Below are 13,922 nucleotides of genomic sequence, written 5' to 3'. Positions count from 1 at the left end.
TGCCATGGTCTCCTGATCGGTGTGGTTCCCCAGGTTGGTTCCCTGTTCCTTTTGCTCCGCCGTGGTGGCCTGTCTGGCTCTGGTGGTCCTCTGCTCCGCCGTGGTCTGCTGTCTGGCTCTGGTGGTTCTCTGCTCCATCTGTACGGTCGGCTTCGCCCTGGCTCTCTACTCCGCTGGTTCTGCCTCAGTTCCCGGTCTCTCTACTTCCATGTGGACCTGGCCCTCCATCCCTCCCCCTGTTCCACCTCCACTCCACCGCCCTCCGGAATCGTAAAGTGTTTTGGGCGTCTGGAAGCCGCTCCTTGGGGGGGAGCTCTGTCACGAATCCGGTCCATGAACTTCCGTCTACTAGCCATCAGAGGTCACCCTTTCCATTTTCATTGACTCTCGCACTACACACTGTTGCATATCATCCTAAACTACATATACCATCATTTATTGCACTGATTGCACACAGCACTGATTGCACACAGCTGGTTCACTAATTGCACACAGCACTGATTGCACCCAGCTGTTTCATATCACTCACACACTATTTAACACTCACTCTTATCCCTTCCCGCTGCCGAGTATTGTTTAGCACTTATCGTTTGATAGCTACACTACAGAGCCCTGGTTAGCCTCCTAGCCTAGTTTTGCCTTGCCTTGTCTGTTTTCTCAGTTTTGATCTTCGCCTGTTTTCCTGGATTTCTCCCTTTAGTCTTGCCCCTTTTGATTCTGTTTGCCGTTCTTGATTCTGTTTGCCGTTCATGGAACTTCGCTAGCCCTAGGATTATTCTTGTGTCTTGCCCGCCATATACCTGTTTGCCCTTGTTCGACCCTGCCTGTGTTTCTGACCTCCTCTGCTTTAAATAAAGCTTGCTTATGGATCCGCACGTCTCACGTCTTGTCAGCTACGTTACAGTAGATCCATGATGTGTGAGATGACAATAAACATATTAGAATTAAATATATAAACATTACCTTTTTATAATCATGCTTTATAATTAATATATATCAATACAACTAGATAGAATACCCTACTTTCTGGAATACCCCCCAGGACTCTGAGTTGCTGACAGGTCCAGATATTTAGCATGCTAAATATCTCACAGGCATCAGCGACGCATCAGCGCTTTTCTCAGATCACATCTTTGATAATATGCACTACACGATTGTAACACATGTGAACAAACATCAATTTGCCTCTGCAATTTGCCGTGGTTAACTCTTAACTTTTATAAAGAATATCTCTTTGGATTTGAGACTTTAGTCTTTGCAACTTTACAGGTCTTCTTTATGCACCAAGAGCTTGTAACACTCCAAAGAGAAAGGAAAAATTTAAATCGCATCATATGACCCCTTTAATGTATTTTATTTGCAGTTTTTTGCAGGCTGTGGCTGGAAGTCAATAGTGGTTGTGTTTCTCATCTCTTTTTTTCTTGAGCAGGCATTCGTCACCAATGCTCAATCAATACTCGATTAATCACTTAATTATCTAATGAACTGCAATGCTGCTTCAGTCTTATTTTTAGCACTTCATTGTATGCATACTGAGCAGTTTTCATTTCATTAATTAATCTGGGCTGACTCATGTGGGGCCCTCATGGAAACTGAGGACAAAACTGGTTGGGTCCCAGTTAGATAGCCCAGGTGCCACCCATCTGGGCCCCACATGAGTTTGCTGGCTGGGTTGCCAGAGTTTTTTTCTCGACAGGTAAGCTAAACTTAAGTCTTTGCCACATCCCCAGATAAAATAGTAAGATATTGTAAAGATAAGAATACTTGCAAGGGTGTGTTGAGTGTAAGGGGCATTTTCAAAGGTTGTTTGAAAATATAAACATGTAAACAGTGGCTGTAATAAAAAAAATGCAGGTTTATTTAACCATGCATTAAATAATGAAGACAGAAGGTTAAAATATATAAGTAAAATTATAATGAACATGTAATTCACTACAAATAATGTTTAGTGAATGTTTGTTCACGCATTATATGAAAACAGCACAGACTAAGACATCTCAATTTATCAAAATGAAGATTGATTAAAACATTTTACATCAATATTGTCGACCCAGCCCTTTGGTCAATGATTTGGTTGTGGTTTTTACCATTTTATTTATACATTTAAAATTGTTTTACACTACATACCTTGTGCACTGTACCTGATATATCAGCTGATCCTTCATATCCCATTCATATCCCACAGAAATATTAGACTTAACCATATTTATACTGAGGAGCTCCCACTCTCCCTGGGCCTGAAAGGTCTGCTTCGACTCGTGTGTTACCCACTCTGAATCTGCAAATGTTAGAACTTTAAGCTCCTCAACTGTGGGAACAGACACAATTATTATATTAATTTATATGATCTCAAACAGTTTATTAGAAGTAACCATGTTTGTTTGTCAACCCTGATTCATGGATTTCTGATGTACTTGAATATGCTGAAGATTGAAGCGTCAGATTGCAGCTGTGGATGTCGAATGGAAACTTGTGCAGGTCCATCTTACAGGCTGTAGTCAGAACTAAAATGTCCGACAAGACTGTAAAGGCATAACTGTAGAACTGCACATATGGAGACTCCTTTGTTCCAAAATCTGTCTTGATGCTAAATGGACAAAACAAAACATTGATGATTGGAGACAACAGGTACACAAAACAAATCAAAGTAACCTGTACAGACTACTGAAATACAAAAAGCTCTGTCATGAAACTCTAAGCTGATAGGTCCTTAACTCAATCTACTAGTAATCACATTGTTATCTACATGGTGCTTGATTTCTGTTGCATTAACATCCAATGAGCCTGCTGCTCAACATTCAAATACTTGACCAGTGTTTGCTGTAGCAGTTTGCAGCACGCTTTCAGAAAGCATCTGAAATCAACATCTAAGATAAGTGAACCCTCCTTTACTCCATATCAATGTGCATATTACATGGATTGCCTTATTAATTCCTAAATGAGAAATCATAAACAAGTTTTAAACTAAGCTTTTAAGTTTTAAACTTACATTTGATGCAGGAATGAATGACTAAAGAATGAATGTGGCTTTAAAATCCATCAGGGCAAAATGCAATGCATGGTGCAGATAAGCACAGTGCAACATTACTTCTGGTGAGACGCAAGAGGAGCCCAGCCTGGAGACACCCCACAGTGCCCAGAAACTCCAAGCGCAAAACTCTTTGGCTCCAGGTAAAGTAGTTCAGAATCATCTGATCAAGTGGCCTGCGGCAAACCAGTATAGAGCATGGCACCAGTTCAACTAAGATGTGGCAAGAATCATTAACACCACAGCAAAGGGAGATGCAGATAAATGGCTTGAGCTGGTGACCACCATCATTGTCAATTTTGCAACAGAGAGGTTTGGCATTGAAGAGTGCAAGACTAGCAGACCAAAATACAAAGAGCTCTGCATTTTGGGCAAGACAGTTCAAGGTTGAAACTTAGGAGAAACCACCACTAGTCAAGCTCCGGTATAGCTTTAGGAAGGATTGGCATCATCTGAACAGAACAGAACAGAACAGAACAGAGTGGGACAGAAGGTGGAGAAAGAGCAAGGAAACAAGCCGCGTTTATGGCCAGTCACTTCAGGTTCACAAAACAGCTTTTGGAGCAGAAGCAAAGTGGGCATCTAACTTGTTCCAAGGAGGAAGTAGATTGTTACCCGCACAACACCCTGAGTTAGCCTAAAAGGGAGCAAGTGCTAAGCCCCTCAGAGCTCTGTTGGATGTACCAACTCCCATGGTGGATTTCACTGTGGATACTCCAGGGCCTGGAAAAAGTCATATACCAGGCAAGGATAAGTTTTAAGCCTGCCAAGTCCAGATCCATGGTGCTGAAAAGGGGGAAAGTAGTAGACAAATTCCGCTTCAAGTTTGGTGGGATTCAGGGTTGGAAATTAATGGGGGCGCATGGCAAAAATGCCACCAAAATCGCAATGACAGACAGAGTGAGCATGGTATATATAGCTGGGATAATGAGTAAATGATAACAGGTGCTACTGATCAGAACAGAATTAATAAGCAGGGGACTATGGGAAATGGAGTTTAACACATACAACATAGAACAGACAGAGCGCCCTCAAGTGGCCAGTCCAGGGCACCACAACCAACACTGTGACAACCACTAAATATTGTAGAAACTTAATTTGCTGTAAAGTTGCTTTGCAACGATTTGTATCGTGAAAAGCGCTATACAAATAAACTTGAATTGAATTGAATTGAATTATAATGGGAGTTTTTGCATAACTTGCGCTAGACTAGACTAACATCATGGACCGACATGTTTGTCTGTGAAACCAGAGCCAGAATATATGACAAGCCGTTACCCAAAAAAGCAGAAAATTGCAAAAATTGCCCCTTAATGGAAAAGTTAATTTCTGACCCTGGTGGGATTGTAATCTACTCCAAGATGGCCGAGGTATGGCCACCTCGTTTGTGGGGCTCTCCAGTTGTTTTAATTTTTTTGTTAGTTTTTCCTGTCTGTTGTTTTCACAAGTTTTACCAGGGATGAACTGCTGAACATTCGGCAGTACACATCACACAATCTTCTACCGGTTTTTGATTACTTGGACATTTTGCTGAACATTGTAGTCAGCGGAGCAGCAGCGCTGTTCAAGCATTTTAAGATGTGCAAGCGTGTTTACATTTCTCCGCAAGAGTGTGTGAATGCAGCGTTACAACGGCTGGCTGATGAGATCACAGACACAGAACAACAACACCCGGACTCTATTATAATCATTCTTGGTGACTTTAATAAAGCAAGTCTCTCCAGTGAACTGCCAAAATACATACAGCATGTTACATGTCCTACAAGAGACTATAATATACTGGACCACTGTTACACCACAATAGAAGATGCATATCATCAGAGGTGGAAAGAGTACGAAAATATTCTACTCAAGTAAAAGTACCATTACATTAATGAAATTTTACTTAAGTACAAGCAAAAGTACCAGTCTAAAAATCTACTGAAGTGAAAGTAAAAATAGCTCATTTAAAATTAAATTCTTAAAGTAAGAATTATTGGTTACATTTTAATAGTGGGAGGGAGGCAAAAATGGGATAGACCAAGGGTGTCAAACTCAGTTTCTGGAGGGCTACAGCCCTGCACAGTTTAGATATAACCCTAATTAAACACATCTGATCCAGCTAATCTAATAATTTAGGTTTATTTGAAAATTACATGGTATGTGTGTTGGAGCAGGGTTGGAACTAAACTCTGCAGGGCTTCTGCCCTCCAGGAACTGAGCTTGAAACCCCTGGGATAGGCCTATAAATCTCAAACTAGTTGTTTTTAATTAAAGGAATCAGTTATTTAGAATAATAAGACATTTGGGCTGTTACCAGGCAAATTAAATCAGTATCAGCAAAATTAATTTTTTCAATGCAGAGGAAACACAGAAGCCTCATCGGAAGTGGCATTTAGATGTTTTTACACACTGTTTAATGCAGGACATGAATGCATTTAACCTGCAGTTACAAAAGCAGAAATAATGGTTTGATATATGACAAAATGTTGAATACTCATTTGAAATTATAAGGGAAAAAAGACCATTAGCACTGGTGCCCCTCAGGGATACGTTCTCTCCCCACTGCTCTTCCCCCTCTACACCAATGACTGCAATTAACTTTGCAGGTGACACTACAATCATCGGCCTCATCCAAGACGATGATAAGTTTGCATATATAAGTGAGGTTGAGCAGCGGGCTGTCAGGTGCACTCTTAACAACCTGGAGCAAAACAGTGGAGATAGGAGAAACCCCCCAGCACTCCCCCCACTCACCATCATGAACAACACTTTGGCTGCAGTATAGTCATTCAGATTCCTGGGCATCTCTGAGAACCTGAAGTGGGACAATCACATTGACTCCATTGTTAAAATGGCCCAACAGAGATTGTACTTCCTCTTCCAGCTGAGGAAGTTCAACCTGCCACAGGAGTTGCTCACCCAATTCTACTCAGCCGTCATTGAGTATGTCTTGTGCACTTCAATAACTGCCTGATTTGGCTCAGCTACAAAATCAGATATCAGAAGAAAGGATTATTGATGCTCCCCTGCCCCCTCTTTAAGAACTGTATATATCCAGAGTGAGAAAAAGGGCTCAGAGCACTGAGCACCTGGACTGCCAGGCACAAAAAAAGTTTCTTTCCCCAGGCAATCTACTTAATGAACAGTTAAATGTTCTCCCCTACTTCGATAATATATACATATATACACATACACACGTGTATTTTATTCACATATCTTTATTTTTTATTATCTGTGTTTTCTTTGTAATGCAACCTCACAGATGCAACGGCCATTCAAACCACTATCAGGAAGCTGGAATCTTGGCTCACCACAGTCAAAAAGTCTGGCCAATTTAAAGACTGGATATACCAACATGGCATCGTACCTTGAGTCTCCTGGCCTATTCTGGTGTATGAAGTAACCACGTCAACAGGTGGTTGGGACTGCCATGCACCAGCACTCTATGAAAGGAGAAATAAGCTATCGCTCCTATTCAGCAACCTAGAAGAGAAGTTCAAGGTCTTTTGCACCAGAGAGGTGCTACTCTATTGGGGCTCTAAGGACTCAAGGGTGGCATCGGCATGCATCACAGTGCAGACATGCAGGAAGTGGAGAACACGGGAAGGCCTGGAAATTGCTGAGTCCTGGCTCAGACACAGGACTTTGGTGGGCACGGTAACTACAGGCTGGGCAGGGTTAGGTGCCAACCCACAACCCCACTATAATAAAGCCCATTTAGACCACCACCAGCTAGTCTCGGAGGAGGGGATTTAGCAGGCAGATCTCCAGCAGATCAAGTTTTTGGTCCAAGAGGTCTATTCTTCGTAGCCCAGCGAATCTTCACATCTGGGGAAAGAGTAATTCACCAGCATGTCATCTAAGCCCTGGGAGGGCACATCTTAAACAGCTGCCCAACAGCCCTGGGGAAGGGCTGCTACTGCTGGTGGCATGATCAGGTGCTGAAGTCCATCGCATACCCCTTTTCCACCAGCATGAACCAGGTTTTATTTAAGAGCTAGTGCTATTGCCAGCTCGGAGTTGGTTCGACTGGCGAGCCTTCTAAGAACCGGTTTGCCGTTCCACGGGCTAGAGAGCCACCAGAGAGCCAGGTCTTATGCCACTGAATGCGTCTCATCTTTCCCAGCAACACTAGCGCAGCAGCGCCAAACACACCAGGCTTGTTCGAGATGAATCGCCGCTGCGCAGACCAACCGTTGTATGACATCAAAGTCATGAAGTTGACATCAAAGTTGAAGAGGTGAATGATCAGAAGAGGTCCAAGTATCAGGAGGTGGTGGAGAAGTGCAGAAGGGCAGGCTAGAAGGCATGCTGCGAACCAAAGTGGGGCTTTGCTGGCTGGTCACTGTCTAAGGATTACACACTGCTTGGCATTACTGGGACTGCAAAGAGGAAAGCCATCAAGTCCAACATGGAGGCTGCATGATGGCTGTCCAGATAAGAGGAGTGATCCGTGGGCCAGTGCTGCTGGGACACAAGCAAGGGTCTGATCAATCCTGGCAGGGTCACCTGGGCGAGGGTGTATGATGTTGAAAGACCCAAAACACCCGATGACCTTAGAAACATCACTGAAGATGTGTTCCAGCACATCCTAGGATGTGTCTTTGACACAGTTAGAACAGTTTGCAAGAGCACAATTATAAACACGAGACTGTGAAAGCGAGAGCTTTTCTGTTCAGTGTGATAATGGTTAATGTCAAACTTTGTAGTCCCATTTAGCCACTCTAGCAACCGTCAACCAATGTGCTAAAATGCTAACTAATTTCTGGGTTTTGGCCTACTAAATGGCCTACTCTATTACAGTATATAAGCACTTCCATTATATACGTGACATAACTTCATTAATAACATTCACAAACATGGTATAATGCTTTTACATGTTTAATAATTGCAGTCATTTCAAGCATTTAAATACACTGAAACAGTTGTCAGTGTGACAAGAATAACAGATAAATGTTCATAAGTTTTATAAATAAAATCTTGTTTATCATATTATTATCACTATTATTTATTATTTTGTTTTTTACAATCATTAGTACCCCTCAATACTTAAGTCACTTTTTCAAAAATCTTCACAGTTCTCCTTACTCACTTTTAGCTAGGCACAGCAGTAATTTTCACATTTAAAATGCACTAAACATAACTTCATACATGTATCTAATCAATTCATTCTTCCATAACACAAGCAAAACACACTGTCACTCATAAAACAATCCCCTGAATGACAAGGTTACATTATACACTAACAACATGTAACATTATACAGTGTTTTCTTCAATGTTACAGTGTATTCTTCTGTATAATGTAATCTCTCCACTATTAGAATTCACTGCAATATATGTTGCATACATGGTCCATGTTTACATTACAGTAATGTAATGCATTTTGAGAGACTAACAGCTGTGTAGGGGTTTGGCTACATCAAGTTGTTTTTATAGTAATTCATCTTTTAGATTTGCAATATGGTATTACTGCAGAACTGTTGCTTATTCAGAATTGCTGTCTTATTCAGTTTTGTAGGGTTTCCTTTTAGGGTTTCAGCCTAAGTTTAACAGTTTTTGGAAAAAGTATGTGAATATGTGCAAATTGGCCTGTAATCATTTAATTTCAAAGAGGTAGTGATTGAATGTATTTTGTGCCAAAGCAATGAAAAATTATTCACAGTTTAACCCTTAAGACTGCTGTTGTGTTCACTGTGCTCACCCAATTATTGAGAAATAAGCCCTAGTGATTGTTAAAAAAAAGTGGCAAAAAAATGCCTAAAATAAAACAACTAGTTTTGTCAAAGTCATTTGTATACCTTTCTGCTATAACAATGTCTGGAGTCCAAACCATGTCTTTCCGGGCTGAAAATGTATTCATTCCACAAAATTCATGGCTGTTCCAATCCATCTTTATATTTATCCAAGCCTGCAAAGTTATAAGTTCACAGTGATTACAAGAACAAGATGCTTAAAAATCAAATATGAACTCTTATAACGCATGAAGTTTTGTAAAATGATTCAAACTTTGTGAAATAAAAGTGAAATAGTGTTTTAAAAGACTTACAGTTATCATTTTGACCTGTATCGTGAGGCTTTGGGCTTTTTCATTCTGTAGATAAAAATAAATAAATAATTAATTAAAAAAAGAGTGTTGATGAAACTACTGTTTGATATTCCATAACGACCCGAATGAGAAGGTAAATCATGTTGAACTCACCACATCTATGATAGAGGTCACATATAGTTCCACAAAAACATGGGTAGCATCCCCATAATACAAGGGCCGCTTTTGATTGTCATTCTTGTCCAAGCCAAGATGTTCAAAAAGTGCGTCATAAGCTGCAGCATTTTCTGTATCATTGCAGTTTTTAGCATCAGACACCCACCCTGTGCAATGAGACTTTGTTTAACATACCAGAATATATTTACAAAGAACACGGCGAATATGAAAGAGAATCAATTCAATCAAACATTTTTTTACTTCATTGTACTAAAAGTCCTAATGGGTAACTTACTGTAGAAAAAAAGGAAAGGAAAGGAAAGAAGAAAAAGAGGGGGAAAAAAACGGTTCACAATTTAACTTTTTGAGGTTTTGTTCTTTCTTGTTTTTTGGGTTTTTTGCACTGATTCAACACATTTAAAGTTCTTTGAGCTTATAAGCTCAAACTTTATAAAGTTTATTTGGAATATATTTATGAAAATAAGGTGAACCTGTGTACTTTAAGTTTTCAGTACCAAAGTTCACTGTATTTATTTATTTATTTATTTTTTCACTCAACTGCGTTATTGAAAATAGATAAATCAAAGTTAAATTGAAAAACTTTATGAAAGTAAGATGAAGTTTTCAGTACCAAAGTTTATGTTCATTTAACTTAACTTAATTTTTTGAGGTATCTTTTTGCATTGACTCAGAGATTGTATTAAGGTAGCATAGTTATTTATTATTGACATTTACAAATCCACTGAATTATTTTTTTGAGTTTAGAAATGAATTTTAATGGGAATTAAAAAGTTGTCGATCAAAACATAACTGAAACATTTGAAATAAAATAATTATTTCCAATTTAAATAAATAGATTATTTATTTGGTTGAACTAAGAAAATAAGCCATATTAGGTCAAATTAACTTTGGTATTGTTGGAGGGAGTTGAAAATCCGTGTTGCCCAGCGACAGCCCCAAAACATTACTGCTCTAGAGGAGATCTGCATGGAGGAATGGGCCAAAATACCAGCAACAGTGTGTGAAGACTTACAGAAAACGTTTGACCTCTGTCATTGCCAACAAAGGGTATATAACAAAGTATTGAGATGAAATTTTGTTATTGACCAAATACTTATTTTCCACCATAATTTGCAAATAAATTCTTTAAAACTCCTACAATGTAATTTTCTGGATTTTTTTTCTCATTTTGTCTCTCATAGTTGAGGTATACCTATGATGAAAATTACAGGCCTCTCTCATCTTTTTAAGTGGGAGAACTTGCACAATTGGTGGCTAACTAAATACTTTTTTCCCCCACTGTAGTCGTGAGATGCAAGAAACATAGACATATGGCAAGAAATCTGAGACGCGCCCATAACAACAAAAGAAAATACTTTATTGAACCTTTTTCTGATAAGAAGTGTGCGCTGCAAATGCAAGCCTTTTTGACATATTAATTAGACAGGCGAAAATCGACCTGTTCTCAGCAGAGCTCCTGAGAGAGGAGCTGTAAAAATATATTATATATTAAATTAAATATTATAATATTTTTATATATTAAAAATATATACCCAAGAGGGTATAGAGGGGGGCGGGGAGGATTTAACCTTCTCGCCCCCCTAAGGAACCTGATGACCAAATCATGCCTCCCTACCGATTTCCCTTCCACGGGGTCGTGATACGCAGCAATCGCGGCCACATGGACGCTGCAAACAGGTCTACCGGAGCAACTCCGAACCGTCTCCAGATCAGCTGAACTGCCTGGGGGTTGAGTCTCCTCTCTCCTGGAAGTGCTACTCGAGACAGCTCGTCGGCTGCCCGATTGAACACTCCCGGGATGTGGATGGCACGATGGGACCTCAGATGCTTCTGACTCCACAGGAGGAGGTGGCGGGCAAGTTGTGACATACATATATATATATATATATATATATACGTATTCATATTGAACCCTTCGGTACGAGGCTTTCAGTTCAGTACGCATTACAAACTGAACGATTCGATTCGTTGGACTAATCCGATTACATTTGAAAAATAAAATAGCTTAAAGTGTGTGAAATATAATGTTTCCTTTTGAAAGGGAACTCAACGCTGCGTCCTTTAGAGGGCACTAGGGGAACGCCTTCAGCGTGACCGGTGTCATGAAGCATGAATAAAAAAAAACGACAATGAACTTGACTTTGGCAGGCAGCAGCCTATGACGTAAACAATAAAGCGACTGCGGGTATAAAAGAGCACCTGTGGAATATGTCATCCTCTCCTTTGTCTTCAAACCTTGCGTACGGAAGCACATGCATTTGACTCACGAGAGAGAAGGATGCGCTCACTGTTTGCATTCGCAGAAGTACTAGAGCAGAGGTCTGTACTCGAGTTTTTGTCAGCGTTTGCACAAGCGTGTTCGCATCTCGAAGGAGTTGAACAAGCTTAATGCAATCCATTCGCGGAGGTTTCTGTTCTTGCCTGATTCTTGAGGGAACTTAGTGTTTGAACAGTGTGTTTTTTGGCTCTCGAAGGAGATATAGCCACTCTGCGAGATGTGATCGCGTTGAGAATGCCTTGTATGCTTGATTCTCTTTGAGAACTGAGCACCTTTCACCCACGTTTCGGGTCTCGTGGCTGCCGAGGCAGTTAGTCAGACCGATCACGGGGATTGTAGGCGGGGCATGAAAGGAATCTGATGGGGAGTGCTTTCTCTTTCAGAATTCCTTTTTGTTTCTATTTATTTTACAGAATAGGAACTGTGTATAATGTGAGATATTGATTGTAGTTCAAATGCCGAAAACCTCTGATATCTACATTATTGGTGAAGGTGGCTCCTGAATTGGTGTAATAGCAAGTCTTTTGAGTTGTTAGACTCTTGTTTGAGCCTCCTCTGAGCCTCCTCATCCTCTCAGCCAAGGTACATGTATTTAGGTTGAGCAATGGTTTCTGCTCCTCTCGCCTAGAGAGTTTTTTGTTTTGCAATTATTTCTGGTTGTAAGGCTCTCTGTGAACCTCCCTGATCAGCTGTTCTTGAGCCTGGTAGCACCCCTCCCTTTAAGGGTCACTATGCTTAGATCACAGTTCCTAGTAATCTCTCAACAGAGCTCTGTGGCTGTTTTAGGTTGTTAGGCTCTTGTGGGCCTCCTTGATTAGTCGCTCTTCAGGTCGAGCTTTCGATTACTCCCCTCACTTGAGGGTCTTTGTACTGAGTACGCTGACCCATAAGGGTGGATGATTGCACTCCCCTCGATTTAGATGGTTGTTATGCTGAGTGCTTGCTCCCTAGAGCTCTGTTCGGCAGTTAGGAGCATGGTTAGTATGTACACTACTGGTGTCGGCAGTACACTGCGTGTGTTAGAGGTTAAAGTCGTGAAATACAAAAACTCAAATAAACAAAAAGCTGAACATGTCACATATCTTTGGAAAGCTGAGATTCTTGTGATTCAGACGATGCATTTTAAGATACAATCAACACAGCAGGTACAATCAATGTCTTTGTCAGACCACCAACAACCAAATAAACAATAACAAAACTGAAGGAACTCACCTATGAAGCCTCCTGATAGTCCACTGATCCAAAACATTCCAACAAAAATGGTGTAGTTACACTATAAAGGGTCCAGTCAATCCAATGCAGTGAAATATTTAGTCCATAACACATTTATATGTCAATAAACATCCAAGGAACATAGTAGTATCATTTCAAATTAGCTGATAGAGCAATCAAATATTCTGCGCATTCTGAAGTATAGCTTGTTTTCACATGTAAACAGTATGGATTTATTGATGTCAAAATGGCCGCTGACCTCTTCCCTTTTGATTGACACCTCATTTGAACCAATAGCTGCATCTAAGAGGTTTCAACAGGCAGCGATAGCCAAAGAGAGCCCAGGATGAAGGATGGTGCCGCCCTCTATTTAATTGACAGTAGGTCGATCCAGTTGCATCAGAGTTTGCAAATGACGGTCTTATCTGATCCAATTAAATTAATATGCAGCTTTAGCGGGACGGTTCAACCTGTCAACACATAGCTCCGTGCGCAAAGTATGACAGTGACTCGTGTGTCCGTGCGCAAAGTGACAGTGACGCATTCGTCCGTGCTCAAAGACAGTTTAGAGAGAGTTGGAACTTGGAGAGAGTTTGACAGGTGAAAAATGGCGAAGAGAATGATGAAAACAAACTTTTCACTTGAAAAAGTTGTGGAGCAATGCACTCGGCGTGACAGTGATGGGTCGGAGGATGATATTACTGAAGAAGAGAGCGATGTTTCATCGGTTGACTCGATAGCGGAGGAGATGTTTTTGGATGGGGGAGACGTCACTCTCGACAAGTAAGTGTTTGATTATATTTTATAACATATTTTACTGTATGTACTGAGGTATGTGTTTTGAGGTGTTCATGCTAACTTCTGTTGTGTTCAATTTTACTGGAGGGCCGATGTCCTGCAGAGTTTAGCTCCAACTTGCCGCAACACACCTGCCAGGAAGTTTATAGTATGCCTAGTAAGAGCTTGATTAGCTGGTTCAGGTGTGTCTAATTGGGGTTGGATCTAAACTCTGCAGGACATCGGCCATCCAGGACCGAGTTTGGGCACCCCTGCTTTAGGGAGTCGTTATGCTGAGACCTCCACTCTTAAAGGGGTCATAGGATGCCCATTTTCCACAAGTTCATATGATTCTTTAGGGTCTTAATATAAAGTCTGTAACATAGTTTGGTTAACATTTCTCAATGGTAGTGTAAAAAA

The 13,922-nt window shown here is 40.7% G+C and overlaps 1 protein-coding gene across 1 annotated transcript in view; it reads right to left on the bottom strand.

Moving 5' to 3' along the window:
- Positions 1 to 13,922, bottom strand: part of LOC107571295 (5-hydroxytryptamine receptor 3A-like) — a 33,198-nt gene that overhangs the window by 14,230 nt on the left and 5,046 nt on the right. The window contains exons 2-6 of the mRNA XM_016257613.1: positions 9,212 to 9,381; positions 9,059 to 9,103; positions 8,811 to 8,920; positions 2,415 to 2,587; positions 2,142 to 2,308 (exon numbers count right to left, since the gene is read on the bottom strand). Coding sequence (XP_016113099.1) covers positions 2,142 to 2,308; positions 2,415 to 2,587; positions 8,811 to 8,920; positions 9,059 to 9,103; positions 9,212 to 9,381 — 665 coding nt within the window. The remainder of the gene's footprint in view (positions 1 to 2,141; positions 2,309 to 2,414; positions 2,588 to 8,810; positions 8,921 to 9,058; positions 9,104 to 9,211; positions 9,382 to 13,922) is intronic.

The sequence above is a fragment of the Sinocyclocheilus grahami genome, unplaced genomic scaffold, assembly GCF_001515645.1.
Source record: "Sinocyclocheilus grahami isolate Dianchi unplaced genomic scaffold, SAMN03320097.WGS_v1.1 scaffold1578.1, whole genome shotgun sequence".
Taxonomy (NCBI): Eukaryota; Metazoa; Chordata; class Actinopteri; order Cypriniformes; family Cyprinidae; genus Sinocyclocheilus; species Sinocyclocheilus grahami.
This window is presented reverse-complemented; position numbering and strand designations above follow the sequence as displayed.